The following is a 21,203-nucleotide window of genomic DNA, read 5'->3' as shown; positions in this document are numbered from 1 at the left end:
CCAGAAGGAATGTCAGTGGAAGAAAAAGGAAGGAAATGAATGATCAAATGAATCTCTTCACAGTGCCTTTCCTGGCTCAATAAAATTTAACACACGTTCTACAACACTGGCTTATTACTTAGAACATTACTTTAGAACACTGTTTTATAGCTTGGTAAGAAGTCTGTTCTCATCAGGTTTGCACTTTGCATGCTTTTGCACGTGGTTAGTCTCTTTTTTTTTTTTTCTCACTGCATTCCTCCTACTACTTTGTTGATTGATCTACTTACTGGTGTGGTTTTTCAGTGTTGTAAACTGATGAATTTTGCAATTTCTTCATTCTACTTGGGGAAAGAGAATTATTCTGGTTGCTTCTACTGTCTCCCAGGTAAAAGTATGTGTTTCTTAGTCCACAGTGAAATTGGGAACTGCTAGCTGCAGCTAAAAGTAAATATTATGGACTCCATGTGGAAATGCATGGGCCCTTTCCATTGCAGAAAGATTGCACAGGATTCTTCATTTCTGTTCCTCAAATCTCCATCTACTTAAATTCTGAGCTAGGAACACAGTAAAGGACCTCTGTTCCCGAATAATTGAACACTGGAGTAAAAGTGACTTGTTTTAATTGCGATCTACCTAAAGATCAAGTCCTATTGAGAAAAACACAGATCTTTCATTCTTAACTAGATTTACCAGTCTGCACATGTTTTAGCTTGTCGCAGAGTTTGTTTCACCTGTCCAGTGCACTCAATGGCATCTTTCATCATTATTTACAGTAATATTGCTATCATGGATTAAGCATTTGGCAGGCTTGCTTTCTTTTGTATGTGTGTACCAGAAAAAGGAGTGAAAGGCTTTAATTAAAAAGAAAACAAGAAACAAACAAACAAAAAAAAAACAACCCTGGGGTTCTGGGTTTTCCTGTTTTTGATGGATGCATGAGGCCCTCTGGTTTTACTTTAGGAAATATTTTGAAGTCTTGTTGTAATTGCATTTAATATATCTCATTGTCAAGCATTGGTATCACAGTCATTCAGGTGACACAAAACTCTTGCAAGCATGAACTCTTATCTTTGAGCTGGCAGGGTTTGACTTAGTCAATTTTTTTGTGTGGACTTTAACTTCAAGGTGACTTAAATCATGTAATTGAGAGATCAGATGTCTCTCATCAGGCTTTAGGCTGAAATGTCTCATATTTCTAGAACAATTGTGGAATACTTTTTAGCTTCCTTAACAGTTTTGAAGTATCAAATTCTTCTGAAGTATTAGCTTGCTCATCAGAACAGCTGTTTCATTTAAGTAACCAAAATATCACCAACATCATTTGCAGAAGTTATATTATAATGGAGCTGCCATTTTTTGTATTTCTCTATAAACCATGTGTTCCTAGAAACTGCAATGTTATGTAAATTACTTTGAGAGGGATTTTAACTGCGTTCCTTAAAACTTGCATTTATACATACATTCTTTAGGAATCAATTTTTATGGATGTGTCTAATTTCCCCATTGATCTTCAAGATGTAGATAACTTGCTCAGTTATAGAGTGCTCAACATTTGGATGCTAGAACAAGGTATTTTAAGCCTGTAGTGTAGCTGGGTGATAGAGATTTTATGCAAGGAAGTTGATGCTATAGATTTATCTAAGTTGTATGGATGAAGCTCTTTGGCAGTAATTACAGACCTCATTGCCAAAACGTTGTTCATAAAGCTGGTCTCGTTCTGATGTGGCATTAAGTTTCAGGCATAAGATGGAATAAAATGTGTTTTATGTGAAAATAAAAATTTTCTTGCTGTGTAAATAAGAATAGCTCATGCTATCTGTGCAACAAAACAAAAACTTATCATCTTTTCTTGCTGGTGTATTCTCACAACTTAAGATAGTGTGAATGAGTGAAGTGGCCCAACTTAACGAGGTGTTGGATGTGTCAAGTTTTAAGTGTTCACTTTCTGAAATACGGTACAGTATGAAAGGGAGGGCAGTCAGATGCTAACTTCACTTGTGCACAGTTCCTGTAGCTGTTAACCAAGGGTAACGTGAAGTTTGGCAGTAGGCATGGGGCTATCTTACATAAGGAGGAAACAGAATCTGTGTCAGAACAATTTCTCTAATGTATTAGGCACAAACAGGCCTTTCTTTTAACATTAGTCAGAGCTGCTGCTTTTTCACCAACCTATTTATCGTGGCTGGTTAGGGGAAATTCCCAACCAGTGTTTCAGTCTTAGAGTTGCTTGTGTGTCTTGTAACCCATCTGAGAACGTTGACTCACAAGGTACAAAAAATAGGACTGACTGTTCAGTCTGTTCTTCCAAGTCACCAGAAAGTGAATAACAGCTGTTTTCTAAAGCATCTTTGGACCTTGCTACTGCTATTCTTTCTTCTGCCCACGTCTTTCCTTTCCCTGGTGCTGAATTTTGCTGTTGCTTTTTACATGCCCATCAACTTTGGCCCCGGAAAAGCTGCTTTGTAACCAAATACCAGTGATTATCTTGAGATCCACTAATTGCTTCTCCAACTCCGCTAACATTGATGGGTTTCATTTACGAGGACATGTGATGCTCTAGATCAGCTTAGTGTTTTCTGCACTACATGGGGTACCTGGGCTGCCAGGGTTGTCAACAAGGCAGAAGGTGAAAACACTGGAGGCTACTAAAATGACAACATCAGAGCACATCATGAAGTATTTTGTTATAAATTGAATAATTGTGTGCCTTTAACAATGGGGACACTGATGGGACTAGGTGCATGTATCTGAAAAGAGAGAGGGTGGCTCTCCTTTGTCTTAAAGCATTAATGTTGAGAATATTTTAAAAATTGAATCACCTCTTATGTTTACTGTTTCCTTTTGTATTTTTCCATGTTTAATCTCCAGGTGCATGGAATTGTTCGTCGATCTAGTTCTTTTAATACAGGCCGGATTGAGCATCTCTATAAGAACTCACAGGCTCACATTGAAGGAAGTAAGACTTTTTTTTTTTTAATATTTAATGCTTTTTTAGTTTCCTTATTGCTGGAAAAAGGTTCCTGGGAGCAGGAAGGGAATCTGTTTCTTCTGACTTAAAAATAATGATTAGTTAATGCAATTAAGCTGTACTTGACTTAGGATTAGTTATTAAAAAAAGAACAAAAATAAACACTCCAAAACTGAACAGTTAAGCTTTCCTTTTCTGTTAGCTGCTGTCTCACAGAAAATCAGTGACTTTTCTATGATCCAAGTGTGAAAAAGCATAGATATGTGTTAACAAGAGGCAAAAGTGAAAAGCACAGGAAGGCGCTTTCTATTATTCATAATTACTGACATAGTTTTTAAGTCATGGCAATAACAAATTGGCTGACCCTCCAAACATACTTATGAGGTTGAAAGCATTGGGGTTTCAGAGCACTCAGATTTTTTTTTTTTTAAGGCAGTTATCTATAACTTTTTTTTTTTTTACCAGTACATTCTTGATGCACTTAAATAGGCTTTTATACATGACCAACAGTACGATATCTCATGCTTAAATAGGTTTTTTGGATTAATTGCTTTTCTCTTCTATTTAGTTTGTGACCTCCCTTCATGCAATCCGTCCCACTTGCATAGGACGAAATACTGTATAGTAAAAGGGTCACATGTTGGATGGCATGTTTCTAGAACAACTTGTTTGTATCAGGATGATGAATTCAGGTTTAACAGAAGCCTTATTGCGTGGTCTTTCTAAGAGGAGTAAAATATTAAGCTACTCTGTCAACAGGGATGTTCTGCACTCAGTTTCTTTTTCTCATGAGCTTCTTTGTGCCTGATGTAGGTGAGGGTTTGGAAAAGCCTATATGACAGTATAAGTAAAATGTAATCAGTTCCTGTTTACAACTGGATGAATGCTTGGACCTTTAAAGTCTGCGTCCATGGGAATGATTATGTATTTTTCCTGAAGGATTTGCTCTTGGGAAGTTGCTGGAAACTTTCTGACAGTGGTTTGTGTTACTTTGCTACTGATGATAATCTGGAAATGGTTACATTTTAGTGCCATTTCTTGGTATTTTACTGTAAGGAGATGTTAACTCTTCAGTTAATGATAAGAAGTAGTGTTGGTTGGTTCAGGAGGAGTTTGGAGGATTAAGTGTTTTGAATGAACATGTAGTTCTTCACATTGTATATTTCTAAAGTTGTGCAGAATGAAACAGCCTTAAAGAAACTTGAATGTCTAAGGTGTTACCTCTAAATATTTCCATGCTGTCAGCAAATTTTGTCTTTTGAACCATAATGAAGCAGAGCCTAACTTTACTGAACTGTAACATGTAATGCAGCTTTTAGATTTCTCTTAATTCTTTGCTTGTCTTTCATTTTTAAAGAACATGAGTGAATTTTCTGTGAATAGTTTCTGCTTACTATACATTGCTACTTTAACTATCTTCTTGAAGAATACTCAACCCTATGTTTCCAACGAGGACAACATAAGAACTGTGTCCTGTGATTTAAATTTGACTTACCAAGTAAAAGCAGGCAAAAGAGATCAAAAAGGAGTTTGTATGTTATGAGGACAAGATATGAATGTGGAAAGCCATTTGAGAAGATAACGTATATTGCAGATATGTATACAAGCATTTGAGAATTGGAAAAGAGAGAAAGCAGACCTTAAATATCACCCCACTTCTTATCTCATTTTCCTTTAACTGAGGAACTGTAGCCATATGAATTGAAGGAGAAAGAATGGGATTTGGAATCTCAGGAAAGTCTGCTCTATGGCAACTGGTTTGAAACAATGAGTTTCCAGGCAGTAATAGAGGAAGCAAAGTGATTGGTGTGAACAAACCTAATTTCTTTTTGCCTTGTGTTCTTCCCATGAACTGATTACACATTGCAGGATGGGATGTAGGTGATCTTCATAGACAGAGAATCTCTGAATCCCCCCAAAAGAAAAACAGAAGGAAAAATGTGTTCCTTTAGCTGCTGCTTGCTGAGGAGACTTTTAGATTGGAAAAATTTCAGTATCAACCAGTGCTTACCCAAAGATGTTGGTATTTAATCTGTTTATGAATATTTGCCCCAAATAAACTCTGTTTCTAGTAGATCTTTTCTGCTTAGCAGATGACAGCCGAAAGACCTCTTTTTCAAGGATGTGAAAATGTAAACAGTGGAGGAAGTAGCAGTTATTTCAGAGAGGTCTTCTATCTGGGGCCTCCTGTTGTAACAGCATCATCTCCAGAGCATTTTCTCCTAAAGTCTGGCCTGGCAGTCAGGGAGGCTTCATTTAACTTCCAGATGAAGTAAGAAGAGGAAGACATGCCAGGTGACCTAGGAGAAACTTTTTCTGGTGCAGAAAGGGCAGTGCATTTCAGTTCTTCCCTGCTCTGCCAACACCTATGTGTTGTCCTGAAGAAAGTAGCAACCACTATCAGAGAAAATGGTGGAGCGGTGCTTGCTAGTTATCTCTGTTAGTGTGGCAAGAAAAATGCAGCTGTTCATAAGGTGGTCTGGAGGCTGATGATTTTGGGGATTGTAGTTTAGCAACAATATCCAAATATTTTGGTTGTACAAATGTTTGGGATCTTTTGCACACTGTGGTCTGTGATCAGAACTTGTTTCATGTACCGAATTTCATAAACACAACTTGCACATCTGAACAGTGTTTTAAAAATTGTGGTTTCTTGTGATAAACCTTGCATTTTAGTTTGGGAATTGTCTTCTCCTTTCAATCTGTGAATGATGCATCTTCCAGAAGAGTGATTATTGTCAAATGAGAAGGCAGCTAAACTGTGTTGAATAAGGGTTTGTTTTTTTTTTTTTATCTTGGAGCAGTGTAAACATCAATGTACTAAGGGCAGTAACGTTATCAAATGAAAATTGATGTAAATATGGCATCTAAATGGGAAATACTGGTGATAGGTAAGCAGTTGGACTGGATGGTATTAGAGGTCTTTTCCAACCTTGGTGATTCTGTGATTCTAAATGTGACAGCTGTTCCATTAACATTTGTAACATTTTTAATAGATGTGGTTAGCAGTGTGGTGTTCTTAAAAATAAGATGTTTTATTAGAGTGAACTTATCTTTTCAATAAGGTCTTAACAGGTGAGAGTCTGAAACCTATGATAAGTCCATAAGCCATTCCAGCCTGCTGTATTTTGACAGAAACTGGACTCTTGTTCTTGCCTGCCTTTTTACATGCAAATTAGAAATAATTAAATCAGGAAAAGATAACATGCATGACTTATATTTCTGTGTCTGAGATGTGTAGTATCATGAAACATGTTTTATTGCTAGTTATGTTTTTATATGTATGCTTATTTATAAACATAGTAACGTGTAACAACGTTATTTTACATGTATGCCTAAGTTATTAAAAATGCCTGCAATAGAAAGATTGGAAGCCTGAACTAAAATAATACTCTTTTGGGTGGCTTATGGCTGAAATTCAGTATGTGGCAGTGGTCAAATATATGTAACTTGGCTTAACAAATTGTAAGTTATTGAGGAAATGCCAAAAAAGGTTGCTAGGTACGTCACATTATTAAAAAGAATCTAAAATAGTGTTTATTATTGTAGAGAAATGTATATTGTGAGTAAAGAGTTAAAAACAAGCAATGTCTTACTTAGCCAGTGTTCTCCATTTTTTCCAATTACTGTTTTTGAACTTTAAGCCTGGGATAGAATCTGGATGAAGAATGCTGTATTGGTATTAAAGTGTATTAACTGTATGTTCTTAAACTCTGAAGACATGAAGCTGCACTATGGTGACCTCACGGACAGCACCTGTCTGGTGAAGATCATTAATGAAGTCAAACCCAATGAGATATACAACCTGGGAGCTCAGAGCCACGTCAAGGTGAGCTGAGAACAATGAGTGAGTGTTGATGGAGATGTATCAGTATATTTTTTGTTTAACTTGCCACATATATAACCGTTTTAATAAGTTCTGCCTTTGGTAAATACTAAATAATTGTACTTGCTGTGGTGCTGAGTTATGGCATGAGTTTGGAGACTGACTACATGAGCAGATACTGGAAATTGGTGAGCTTAAATTTTCATTATCAACAAGATCTCTAGGTTGAGAAATCAATTTTTTTCTACTGTTTGCAATAACTTTCTCTGTGCAGCATACTGGAGATCAAACCTGTGGAGAAATTGTACACTGTTACATCAGACATCAATTATAAACACGTTTGCATTAAAGTTTGTGAAAGGCTTTGCTTATACTGATTTTCATGTAGATGGTATTTTTGTCTGACCTTTAAATAGAGAAAATGGCTTTGCTACAGGTTATGGCTTTACTAATTTTTTTGTTAGAAAATCAAGTTAAAGAAACTGAAACTGCAAAGACTTCACCTTGGCAAAAAATTGCTGTGTTATATTGGAGCATGTTTAATAGAACAGATAACTTTAATTTGTGTTATACATATGTATGTTAAGCTGTATTGTTTTATGTTCAGCTCAATTCACTGGCAGGTGAACTTTGTTTACTTGCCAAAATCTCATTTATACTCCCTGCCATGATTACAAACAAAAACTGGTGGCCAAGTAAACTGTTAGCCTTATGCCCTTTCCTTAGTGTGTGCAATGTGAAAGTGTTCCTCAGCAGTAATATTCCCTAGCTTCTCTTGAGGTTAGAATTGAGGGAGCATTTAAGTTTAATGAAAACCAGTTTGGTTTTATAAATCAGCTTTCCTATAGAAAGCCATCTGTTGCTCCTATCAGTGCAAAGTTCTATGAGGAAATCATGATGAAAGACTCCAGCTATTGATAAGGCAGACAGGAGAATATAAAGATGAAATGGGAATAATCTTTGAATTGCTTGTGTGATTGAGTTGGCAGTTTGCTCTATGCTATGTGTGAGTCCGGTTAGGGTTTTTAGATTGGGTACAGCACTGTAAGAACAAGTCTAACATGGTTCTAAGGGCAGCTCTGGTTCAGAAGGCATTTTAGCTGCTGCTTTGTAGAATTGAATGGCAAATCGTTCCAGGTATTTGCAGACCAAGTTCAGATGTTTCAGTGCTTCATGTCTTAAACCATTTCAGCAGTTAACAACCTCCATGGAATTGGCTTGTGTCCCCTAGGGAATGGGTCTAGAACTATGCTATCTCCATGTGCTTATTGCATTTACTGGCAGCTTAAATCACAGCTCTGAGAGGTAGTGAAGGGATGATGGTGGTAGTGAGGCTGCAGTAGATTCTTAGATAATACTGACATGGGCTCTGGGAAAGTTGATTCCTTAGGTATTGAACAAAGTTCATGCAGCGAGCCTATGCAGATCTGATGCTGACTCTTAGCTTTTGGAACTCTAAAGTGCCATGGAGCACAGTGAGGGAGACCTGAAGAAGCTATCTCATAAGCTAGCATGAATGCAGCAGACCAATGCTTAAGCAATGCTAAGAAGCCCTACTGTACTTAGGTGAAGCCTTGTTGGGGACATCTTTAAGGAGGAGGTGCTTGCTTATTGTGCTTCGTAATTATCTCCAATAATAGTTCTGTTGTTGCAGCTTGGGGAAATATGGGGAAATAATCAAAGTACCCCTGGCCTAATTAAAATGACTGTGGACTTCACTAGGCTTTTGATAGGACTTAAAATATGTATTAAAAATCATAGATTTTATGAAGTTGGAAAAGACCTTTAAGATTGTCAAGTCCAACTGTCAACCCATCACCACTGTGTCCAGTAAACCATGTCCCTAAGTGCCACATTTGCATGTTTCTAGACAGTCCAACAGCATTCACCATTTGAAAACAATTCCCAGGATTAGAAGAGAGGGGTTAGAACTTGGCTGCTTGTTAAGAGTGAAGGACTTTCCCAGAGGACTTAACATTTCTTGCCATTATACTTTGCTGATGTAAATGAACCACTTTTGCCTGTGTGCAACATGTTTAGAGAAGGAAGAAAAAAAGACTACTAATCTTAGCTTACTTCACATTCTGGTCACTTAGAACCAGTGACGTCTTCAGTATTTTTTGGTGCTGTTTATGTTGGCATGTGTTTATGTAGAATAAAGTTTTTTTTTTTAAATTGCTCTCGCTTCCAGTTAGTTTTATGTGAGCCATGCTGAAATGAAGGAAAACAAAATAATAGGAAGTTGGTCTGGTTTCCTACAGGAAACCAATGAAGATGAAATTGGTTCTTGGAATGAGCCCACGGTAGTCTGGGAAATACTGTCAGAGAAGACTTTTTTCTGAATCATAAATAGTGAAGATTATGACTCATAAAATAGGTCACTGGGAGGCTGTTCTAGTCTTCTACATGGGAGAAAGTGAGAGAAGGCTGAAACTTAGTCATTAAAAACAGTAAACTTAACAAAATGATATCATCAGTAGGAACAAATTATCCAGTATGCATTCCTGTCTGTTTTGAGGAGAAATAGGGATTAGCTACCCATACTGTAACTTGTGTGTTGGGAAAACAGTGGCACATTCACTTCAGAGCTACTTCAGCCTCTTGTTCTCTGTCCAGTCTTTGTGTCTTCCTGCTCTGGCTCTCAGTGCTTTGAGGATACACTGTGTAGCTCATGGCTTGTTTTTGTGTAAGTTTAATGGGAGAAATTGTCAGTATATTGATTCTAAATAACAACAAATTGTGTATAGGTAGTGTGCAGATGACTTAAAGTTCGTAGCAAAACTCTACTTGTACCCCTCTCAGTTGAATGCCTTAGAAATCAATTACTGAAATACTGCTCTGACTCTATTTTCCTTTTTGCATGGAGTTTCAGTAGATGCACCCATAGATGGATATGATGGATGTGCAGATAACCACAACTATTCTGTTTACTTTAAATTGTGTGAAGTCTGGGGGATTAACATCCTAGATTTTCCCTTCTTATTGTTAACATTTGGTGCCAAAAATTTTGTAGCAAGTATGTTTTATGGTGCATGAAAATGAGTTGATTTCTATGTGATATTGAAAGGTAAGGTCTTACCTGTATGTAACTATGTTTAAAAAGTCGGTATATGCTGTGTTTTTTACCTGACAAAATGTGTGCAGCTTCTTTTTCATTAGTTTACTTTCTATTTATTCCTTGCATGTACTGGTGTCTGCAGAATTTCAACTAACCATGGTAGAATTTGCTTCTTACAGGTGAGATTTAAGAATCCAGGGGACTTCTAATCCCTCACTTGAATAAAAGTCCCTTTACACTTAATTGTTGTAGTCAGCTTTATCTCTAGGCCCTCTTTTTTTTCCTTATATATTTGTCTTCTCTTACAAAGAGGCCTTTTAGTATCTTCTTTCACCACACAGATGATATAGGCTGGCAAAGGTAAAGAACTTGTGAATTTCCAATTCATTTACTTGCATCAAATGCTGACTCATAGTTGTTGTGAACCAAACATCATACCATTAGATTTCAACCCCATACCTATTAATGCGATTCTCTTGATGTTGCATGGAAGATGAGTGGCAGCAGGAAGAATTTAAGCAAAAAAAGAGACAAAAAGCAACTAGGTCTTCAGAACCCAGGGAGGGAAATTCCAAACTTATGTAAAATCCGTGCTTGTGTGGACCTCTGCAGAAGCCTGAAGTTCTGTAGCTTGTATTATTTGAATTTCATGAAGATCCCGTCTACTCATTGTTCCAGCCTGCTGAGATCTTCTGAAGGGATTTACCTTCTGGCATTATCAACCATTCCTCCCAGTTTTGTGTTCTTTGTAGACTTACTGAGGATGTGGTCTGTTCCATTATCAAGGTCACGAGTAAAGACGTTGATCAGTATTTGCCTGAATATTGATTTCTGGAGTATTCAGCTGGTGACTGTCCTCCAAGTGGACTTTCTGCCTTTGGCCACACCACTGAACCTGGCTCTTCAGCCTGCTGTCAGTCCACCTCCCTGTACATTTAACTAGCTCGATCTTCCATCATCCACAGACATAATAATCTCACAGAGGGCTATGAGATTAGTCAGGCATGATTTTGTCTTCATAAATCTAACTTCTGATCGTCTTCTTGTCTTTCATATGTTTGAAAATCATTTCCAAGTTGTCAGTTCCCAAGAACTTGTGTGTACCCATTTTGTTTAAATAATCCCATCCCTGTATCTTCCTGTACCAGAGGTAAGCTTTGATTGCTCTAGACCTTCCATGTGTCTCAGGGCCTGTGATTCCTTAATATCAGCTTTTATCAGTATAGGCAGGTGAATAGGACACGGAATACCTCAGCCATAAGATGACTTTTGTCACGAAGTCTGCCCTGTTAAGTAGCAGGCTCACATCTTCTCTGGTCATCTTTTTAAATTTTTTAAAAAATGTTTAATTTTTTTTTTAATTTTTTGATGCTGATGTAGAAAGTCATCTTACTGATTCAAAAAATGTGCTTTGCTTTGCTTACCCCCGTACCTATGTATTTGAGTAATGCCTCTATATTCCCTCTGGGTCACTTGTACCTGTTTCCAATTCTTATGTGTTTGCTTTTTATGCTTTAGTCAGGATCTCACTATTTATCATGTGAGCCTCTTGCCACCTATGTATGATCTCATACTTCTCAAGATGAGTCCTTTTTGAGCATAGAGGAGATTTTTGAATATCAGCCAGCTCTTGTGGACCCCTGTTCTCTTAAGGTCTGATTTCACTGGTACCCTACTAAGCAGATCCCTAGACAGTCCAAGTCTGCTCTCTCTATTGAAATCTTTGGTTGCGATCCTGCTTTTTGTCATGCTCATGCCTCTCATTATCCTATGGGCACTGCAACTAAGGCTGCTCTGAACACTTCTTCCATGTCTCTAATAATCAGATCGTTATAGCTTTTTTCCTTCTAGTCTATTTGGTCACCTGTGTCACACCATCCATGCACTCCATAAACCTGGATTACTCGTGCCCTGCTTTGTTGTTTCTATAGCAGATATCTCTGTGATAAAATGGAAGGCAGTGAAAGGTTCCCCATGAGGATCAGATCCTATGAATGAGATTTCTTCTGGTTAACTGGAGAAAGTCTTATTTGCTACTATATACAAAGCCTGCTTGCATCCCTGGGCTGCTCCTGACCTAAGGAGTGAAAACCTTATGGGAGAAAGGATTTCACATTTCTCAGCGTTTTTATGGGTTGTACTTTCCTGCAGCTGTATTGCTGCTTTAGAACAACTGCTAGGTGAAGGTAATGCTGTGCAACTCCAAGAAAAGCAGTGTGTGGGACACAGCCTGGAGTCTAGCATCCTTCTGTTTAGGACATAGGTGTATCAAGTATTTTGAAATATTGTTGAGTCTCTTTTGTTAGTGACATTGTAGGGACAGTCCACTTTCAATTTGTGAAGCTAGCATTATTGAAAACAATTTGAGAAAGTCAGGTTAGTGTAGAGTGATTGCCCTGAGGCCATCTCACAAAGGAAGCTACTTCCACTCTATGTGTCAAGTGAGTACTTAGCTTTGAGGAAAGTGAAGGCATAAACTTAAATACCTTAATCCAGATGTTAGTCAAAACTGAGAACTAAAGCCCTTGATTGAGTTCTGTGATGCTTTCAGGGTCTGGAACCAGCCCTCCATATAGTACAACTCTCTGCCATGACTCTTATTTTGGAAGTCCTTAAATTTGGTTTGGCTTAGCTTTTAACCATTTCAGTAATTGTAGTAAATTAACTTGTAGTAATTACTAATATTGCCTATTTGGTAGCATGGTTTTGAAAACAGTTTTTCTTTGATAGAGATGTGTGTTAGCACTGTAGTTAAACAGAAATGTTCCCTAGTAGTTTGTGTAAGGTGGATTTTTATCACATGTAAATAGCAATCTGAACAGTGCTATTTAAGTGCTTATGTGTGATCTGTAAACTTAACCAGATTGGTTCCAGTCCTTAAATGCTTATTCCTGTCCAAATTTTTATTTCATACAGTTTCACCTATGTGAAATAGATAATTCAAAGAATTAATGGCAAATTTTCTTCAATATTGAATTAGTAACAAAGCTTAAATTGTGCATTACAGCTTGTATAATAAATGTTTTATATGCTGTACCTTATGGTCCTTACTGCTATACAGTTGCATAGGTTGTGCTGTGAAGGTCACAAAAGCTCATGGCCGCTTGGAAAACTAAGGATTCCTTCTTATAAAAAAAGGAATTTGGGTGTTCAGTGTAACAGGATCTGGTCTAGCTAGTTGGGAAGAATATTAGCATACTTTTGTACTCATTCATAGGCAAATATAAGCCTCAAGTACTGTAATTTTATGGAGTTGAAGATTTATGTAGTTATGTTTTATAGAACATTTTACTGTCTCGAGATGATATCCAATTACTTCCAATTTAGCATGTATGGCAGTTTGTTTTATTGGCCAGAAAGTGAGGTTCCAATGCTGATTCCTGCTATAATAAAACTATAATGATAGGGCCTTCTGCTCCAAGATAACTCTGCTTTGCAGTGGATCTCTGCTTGTGCCTGTAGTAATGTGTGCTTGGGTACCTGTCCTTTTCCTGTCATGCCCAGGATGTGATCCTATGAAGTGCTGAACAGTCCTAGTGTAGCTCAGTGTACCCTTTAGCTACTAACTTCAGGTGGTTGGAATTATTCGGTGCCTTTCTGTGTTTTGTCCAAGATGCTCTGTCCTTGTGGGAAGAAGCTGTAGTGCACCAGAGGGCAGAATAAGCCCCCTGAGTGCTTCTTGCTAATGCTTATGTAATGTTCTGCGTGTAGTTTACAAACCCTAAGCAATTGAACTTCCTGTACACAGTCAGATTTTACATAGTTTTACACTTATATTAAGAAATACACAATAATTTACCTGTTCAAATGAATTAAGAAAAGCAATTCAAGTAATAGCTAGCAATTGCCATTTGGTATGTTAGTTCATTTGACCCACTAAATATTTATGGTACTTTACCACTCTTTGTAATTGTGGCCTGTTACTGGCAGACTGCACTCTAAACCAAAATGTTTTCTAACTTAGTGCAGCTATTAATTTTGTTAAACAGGTTAACTTTAATAGCTAAATAACTGTATTATGGGTGTGAATACAAACAAAGAACAATGAAATAGCAGTGTTACTAGTACGTATTAGTTATTAGCTAATACAAACATTAACAAATTGCTTCCCAAAGCAAGTGCTGCTTATGTTGGTTCCAGTGAGAATATTAAGGCGTTGTGTTTATGGGTCTGTGTTTACTCCACAAATGATTGTATGCAGCAGCAGTTATGTGAGCATTGCCTCTGCTGTCCCATTCTGCCTCTCCCATTTTCTCCTTAACTATCCCATTTTATCAACAACAAATTTCTCCCTGCCTGTCCATAGTAAAACAATGAAAGGCAACACAAGACTTTATATGCATTTTTAGATATTCTAACAACTATTGTTTACAGTGTTCTTAATAACTTGCTAGTTTTCCATTATTCATCTTTTCCTTTGCTTTTCTTAAGGAATGTTTCCTGGGTAAGTACACTGCTACCAATAAGATGTTACATACATACTTGTGTGTATTAGGAAAGCAACCATTCTGGGGATGAGGGGGGCCATTATTTATTATTTCAGTATTTAATCAAATGCTGAGAAGACCAGTCTAAGCCCTCAAACAAAGCTTTTCTATATGGTTTAGTAATTAAACAGCTAAAGATTGTTATTTTTCAGTTTCTTTGTAGGTGTCTCTTGTATTGTCTTGCGAGTAAGGGATGCTTTTTAAGTTGTTCCTGTGCTGCACAGTTGCATGCAAAGCAGGCTGAACCCTGTGATGAATGAAGTGGTGTTTATCTTAGTGACCCTGATGATGGATAAACTACCACCTCTTTCATCTCATGCTTTGTGTGTGGTTTCTTCTTTAAGACTCTGTAGTTTGACTTTCTGACTCCGAATTTTAAATCTGGGGTAGTGAAAGGAGATTGCAGCACAACCCATGTTCATTCAGTGCTGTGGCCTGATAGGTGTAGAGAGTTGTTAAAATCAGCTCTCAGTTAGCTCTGTTAAGCTGCATAATTAAAATTAAAGAAAGTCTTAATACAAACATAAGAATTGGTATCTGGTTTGAAGCTATAAATGCAAGAAGGTTATTAAACTAGTTTCCCTTTAGAAAAGAGTGCTTACTAAATTATTTTAATAAGCTCATCGCTACTTCAAATGTAGCAATTTTGAAGTGCAAAAGTGATTACTGAAATGACTTCTGAATCTGATGAACAGGGAGAAGTGATCGAAAAGTCCTTGATAGTTTTCCTTTTAACAGGTGCTGCAGGGGAAGAAAAAGATGGAAAGGGAAGGCAGACACTTGTGGCATTTGTGGTGTTGTATTTTTTCCATCAAATAGATGGCAGCAGAGTGTCATGTACGATGGAGCAGCTCTATTGAGTAATAGCAATGAAAGAGGAATGACACTTCAAGCTGACTTCTATCAACTACAGCCTTGAACAACTTGTAGTTAGTCATAAAATAGGAAAGAAAGCTACTATTTATAACGCAAGTGTACAGAGGATGAAGAAGGGTATGAGATGCTAGAAAGTACTGAATTTCTGGAGCAGTTCCAGGTGGCAAAACTTAATCTTATAAGGTATGTCACCCACTCATGCAACGTGATTGAAATCAGCTAACATAATATGCACGTCAAAATAAAGAGACAGAAAGTAAAAGAAAGTATTCACAAGTTGCAACTGAAAGTAATATACAGCTGCCTTGGGGTACTGTAGGAATTGGCCAGAATGCCTATTTTTCAGTTAAACAAGTTAGAGAAAGGAAATGTCAGTCCTCAGTCAGGCAAGCATTTTTTGGTAAGACTTGCTCATGTGTCAGCTTTCTTTTTTTTTTTTTCTTGTAAAGAAAGAGCAGCAGTCTGTAATGCCCTGATCCCCAAAATTAGATCTGCGGTTAAAATGAACCAAGGTGCAGATCTGCCTTTAGAAGTGCTAAAGTAATAATGGTAGTACAGTGATGGGCTTATGTTTAGTGACTGCAAAATATGTAATCATCTAGGCATCTAAGAGGCTTTTGTATACTCATCTACATCTAAAGTTCTGTAGTAGGGCTTTCCCAAGATGAAGATGGAGTTCTGTCTTTGTTTGTAGGCTTTGGCTCTGGTGTTATTCAACACCTGGGATTTTAAGATACTGTAGCAGAGTAGAAAGAGAAACCTGTTACAAGTGAATGTTGTATTGGGATTAGAGAAGTCTAGAAATTATGTCAAGGTTGAAACGGTCAATATCAAGTCCTATTTTAGTCATAGAACTTATTTCTCATATGGCTCTGAATGCTACCTCCTGGATAAGCACTAGCTTCACCACTTATTTTTCAGATGCACCTCATTAGGATTTTACTTTCTGTAGGCAGATGTAACCAAATTTCCTGAAAGCTCTTGTAACAACTTGCTATTTGGCAGGCTTCTATTGATAACTTATTTCTCATATGTTTCCTTTTCTTCAAACCCTGTGTCTCAGTGATCCTCTCACCCTTTTGGATGGGTACCTTAGGGTACTAAGAAAGCCAAACTACAGCTTAATTTCTCTCTTAGAAGTTTGAAGACAAGCAGTGGATTTTCTTTGAAACATTTCAACTAAAGCTAACTGTTGTGAGTCTACTGCGATCAGAGGGTAATATGTTTACAGGAGCGTGGGTGATTTTTCACTATTGCTCGTGAAACTGTGGAGAGTACTCACAGAATAGCTCTGATTTCTGGAGTTCTTTTGCTGTCATTAAATTGCTGTTGGTGCAGCAGTGGGAGCAGGTCTGTGTGTGTGTGTGTGTGTGCTTTTTTTTTTTTCTTTAGAGTGAAAGTGGGCTTTTTAAAGAAAATGTAGATTATATGCCATATCTGTTGTTTGAATGCTAGTGAAGTGCTGCTGCCGAGTTGACAGAATGCATGTGTCTGTTGGTGAGTTATAACATCAATGCATTTATTCAATGCAAATTGATTTGGTATGTTGTGTCTCAATTCTTACTGTACTTCTTCACATGCTTCTGTGGCTGCACGTTTATACATTCTGGAAGAAAAAGCATGCTTTTATGTATTTAGAAACCAATTACTAAGTCGCTGCTTGAAACATTATAAATAAAATTCTATGGAATGCCTGAATACACAACAATGCGCGCATTGCATTGATTATTCAGATAAGTTAGGTTGGCAGAACGAACATTAACTTCTTAAAACAAGCAGTTCCAACGTTCTTTCTGCAGTTCTTCTTGGAGTTAAGTGCTGCAGAGTCCTAAGCATACACATTTAAATGATGTTTTGCTTATGAAGGGGGAGAAGGGTGTCTCTCACCTCTTTTCCATTGAGGTAAGGATATTGGCTTGAATGACATCATTTAATTTTCTCAGTTTTAGAAAGGGTTCATTTGCATAACAAAGCAGTTTTTTTTCCCTGTTGGATCATTAATACTGCTGGGGTGTATGTGTACTTGCATGTTTCTAGTCTTCTTGCTGAGTAATTCTACATTTGTTCTTTGTAAGCTTGACTGTGGTTTATGCAGTTTTAAAAACGTCTGTTCATCCTCTCGACTTCCTTCATCTGCAGAAGAAATGCACTGTGTGTCTTAATGCCGTTTGGGATGTTTTGTGGGCATGCTAAATGAGAAATACAGTATTTTCTGCAGTGAAAATGCTTTTGCTTTTTTAGAGCATACAGCAGCATAGAGATTAAAGCATGCAGTGTTTTGGTTAAATAATCCTTGTAGGGAGATGTACATGCTTAAGATCATAGAACCTATGATTAAGAAATTCGGTGCGGTCAGTAATAACAGAACATATTTATATTAGCAGAGATTAATTCCACTGTTACAGCAGTCTGTGGACATGATTTTTTTTTTTTTCCTTTGGATATTGAAGGTGAAACAATTTGAGTTCCAGAAATATAATCAGACTTTTTTTGCTTCATGAGTTTCAATGAATTGTGAATAAGAATAAGATATTGTTTTAACATAGTGATGTTGAATAAATATCGTGCACAGTGTGAGTTGCAGTCCTGAGATGTTCAGGATCAGTTACCACTGTCTGCACTTTTCTGTTCATGGCAAAGTCCTTGAGGGAATAAGTATAGAATACTGCTCTTTAACTGCTTATTTCCTGCTAATCAGATAATTGTTTACTCTGTAAACAGTGTCTATTGGGTGCTTACATACAATCCATCCAAATCAGGAATTGAATTGGTTTAAATAGCGTTGCTGCAGTTAAATTTTATTGTGATGCTGCTGTATTACACTTCAACAGGCAGAAAAACGTTACTCAGGAATGCATCTGTTCCCCTCTGAAATGAAGAGCTGGGTATTAGGAACATTTGTGTCTGGAGAAAATCTTCACTCTTTGTCCAAACAGGCAGTTTCACTGAAGGTTTATGTGTCTCTTATGTAACAGTAAATTGCTCAGAAATATACGTACTTGTTAATTCAGCTCTGTCCATTGTGTGTCGAAATCTTCAACTTCTAGTAGGCTTTTCTTTGACTCTTTTCTTTTTTGAAATGTGGCTGAAATCGAGCATCTTTGCCAATAGTCTCAGATCCCAAAGAGTGCAGTTAGAGCAAGAGGAGGAGCGCTCTGGTGGTTTTTCTTGCTATGCAGCTATCTGTGCTCGCTTTGCATTACCTTATTTTTTCATTATGTGTTACTGAACGTATTGGTTTGAATAATTACATTGTGAATGCCTAAACTGCATTTTTCCTATAACTGTGATGCTAAGAAATAACACTTTAATTTTAGCCAGACGTTCTTGCATAATGTTGCTTTGTGATGATGCAATTTCACTGGCATAGCATCAGAACAAGGAAAGTAGCATCAAACAAGGATATAAAAACAAATTAAAGGAGGCTAAGAGTTTGAAGCCCTACTTTAAAGATTTTAATATGCTTAATATTCTTGATTTTTTTTGAAAGCCTTTTCTGTCTATGCAGTATGCATGTAATAAATGAGTTCTGCAGAGCTTTTCCAATTTTGTGTTGCTGTAATACTTTCTTCCTTTGAGTTCTCTCTAAAACTGCATTGTGGCAAAGAACATCCTCTAGAAACGATATATTTTAATTACAGGGCGTATTTATGCAACCTATGTATTTAGTTAGCTTGGCAGTAAAATTTAATTGCAAAGCTCTAAGAAAAAAATGCTCCTGAAAACACTGCATACATTCAGCACACCTGAGTGCATGGAACTAGTGAAAGAATCAGTTTACTCAAACCACATTATCTAAAATGCCAATTCCACTGGGGGGAAAATGGCTAAAAATTGAACTGAGTGGAGAATAATGTAAGCTGCTAATTATTTATAATACTGATCTTTCTATTCTGTAATCTCTTCCATGTATAAACATTAATTATAGTATCAGTTCTCATCCGTTTTATCTGAAATAAAATGGTGTATAATTCTTCCTGCTGATTTCAAAAGGTATGACTTAATTGAAACAACGTGGTATGTAAATAGCTGATAAATGAGAATTATTTTCAAATGTACTACATGAGAGATTATGTAAAAAAAACAAAACCTTTCAGTTTTCTGTGGTGTGCTAGACATTTCTGAGGCTGTTTGCAATAATTCTAATGAAAGAAAATGGGACTGATTGACTTGTTATTAGGTCTGATCTAAAGGCTAGTGAAGTCAATAGAAGGAATTCAGTATACAGTGTTTGGGAGTATTTCAGCTGTGCGGTTTTTTACTTCTCTCTTCCCACCCAGATTCTTTGACCTTGTTTAAGGGTAAGGATTTCTAGGTGTTATGCAATTTTTTTTCTCTTATAATATAGATCTTTAAGAGTATTGTTACGAATGTTGGAAATTCCAATGGGTTAATACATGATAGAATGTTCATATATTTTTATTATATAGTTTACTGTGATGAGAAATATGCATCAGGAAGTTTTTCACTGTAAACAGTGGGTGCTGAGTAAGATTTAGGAATGCTGTTCGAGTCAGTTGAAGGCCAAAATTTAGGGTATTTTTTTGAGAATTGCATACTGTTAATCTTGTTTAAATTATGTAAGTACTTGTGATATGTTGCCTTAGATTTGTGACTGGGGTACTGAACTAGAATTCCCCTATAAATATTAGTGTAAGGCATTCTTTATTTATACTGTATAAAAAAATCAAAGTAAATGACTTGAACTTTCTCTTCAGTGCTTCAACTTAAAATAAATAATTGGAAATCTGATGATTAGTATCAAGTCATGTCGAAGGCAAAATTTCACAATAATGACATGCAACTGATCAATATAAATAATTTATGATAGTGTCAGTGTAGATTTTGTAATCTAAGAACAGTAATAGTTTTGCAATTTAATGGCTGAAAATACACGTTATTCTATCTAATGTGAAAACGTGTCCTCATGCAGAGGGTAATTTTGCCCTTGATTCTGTGGTTTCCATATTGTAGTTGAAATACTTTTTAATCCAAAAACGCTTTGCTTTAAAACAGAAAGATGGGGGGTGGGTGAGATTGGAAAGGAAAAGCAAGTTTAATGTATGGAGACCCTTGAATAAAACTGAATTGTCTGTAATACGTTATCTGTTCTGTCAGCAAGCATGAATTTGACTTTGCTTCTGTAAGCGTGTGTTAACATTATTATAGGAGGGGTATCTTTCTTAATGGCATGTTACATATGCATATTTACTGTTAGATGTTAATGTGTTAACTAAGCAAAACATGTGGCTTTCTCATGCTGTGGAGTGTAAGTAATTTGAAGATTTCAAAGGTCACTCGGACAGTATATTGAAAGCATAATTATATTTTAAGGCAAGCAAGCAATTGAACCTTAATTTAAACGTATCTTAAGTTTTAATTTATGGTTGGATTTTTTTAAAGTAGACAAGCGCTTTTGTGGGGTGAGGAAGGATGAGTGTTTAATGTTTGAAGAGGAACCTTTACGTATTGTAATTAAATGTTGTTATGAATAAGAACTGTACAAATAGTTTTCTAACTTTTTGAAGTGGCTCACAGTCACTGTACCTATGAGTTTGAGAAGAACATTCCCAAGCTGTTAATGCATGTGTGAAAACATGGCTTTCACTAGGCATTTGCTTCGGTTCATTTGTGTCTTAACTTCTGTCAGTTATATAGAACATGCTGCAAGTCTGCCAGCACAGAAGCTATTTCTTCACCTGTCTTTTAAGCTCCAAATGGGCTCTGGCTTATAACATCTCTCTGGTCTGTGGTATCATGATGATAGAATGTGCTTTAAAAGGAGCAGTGCACATGCACAAACACCTTTGGTCTACTTTCTGTAATATACTGTTAGATACCTCACTTCAGACTTAGCTTTCTAATGTGATTTTTATCTCTAATTGGACTGCTGTTGGTACAGCATTTGAGTTCATTGTGCGTTCTTTGAACTACGTAAATCAATGCTAATTTCATTTTACTTTCCTTAGCTTTTAGCCCATGTAAAGCAATCTGTGCCACCTGATT

General features: G+C 36.8%; 1 protein-coding gene across 2 annotated transcripts in view; it reads left to right on the top strand.

Annotated features, from left to right (window-relative positions):
• GMDS (GDP-mannose 4,6-dehydratase) overlaps positions 1-21,203 on the top strand; it is a 388,807-nt gene that overhangs the window by 53,108 nt on the left and 314,496 nt on the right. For both annotated transcript variants that reach the window (XM_042869259.1, XM_042869258.1), the window contains exons 3-4: positions 2,851-2,938; positions 6,670-6,779. In XM_042869259.1, the coding sequence (XP_042725193.1) occupies positions 2,851-2,938; positions 6,670-6,779 (198 nt within the window). The remainder of the gene's footprint in view (positions 1-2,850; positions 2,939-6,669; positions 6,780-21,203) is intronic.

The sequence above is a fragment of the Lagopus leucura genome, unplaced genomic scaffold, assembly GCF_019238085.1.
Source record: "Lagopus leucura isolate 7727_CA_CO unplaced genomic scaffold, USGS_WTPT01 Super-Scaffold_100002, whole genome shotgun sequence".
In the NCBI taxonomy this organism is placed as follows: Eukaryota; Metazoa; Chordata; class Aves; order Galliformes; family Phasianidae; genus Lagopus; species Lagopus leucura.
Note: the sequence above shows the minus strand (reverse complement) of the source record. Positions and strands in the feature narration are given on the sequence as shown.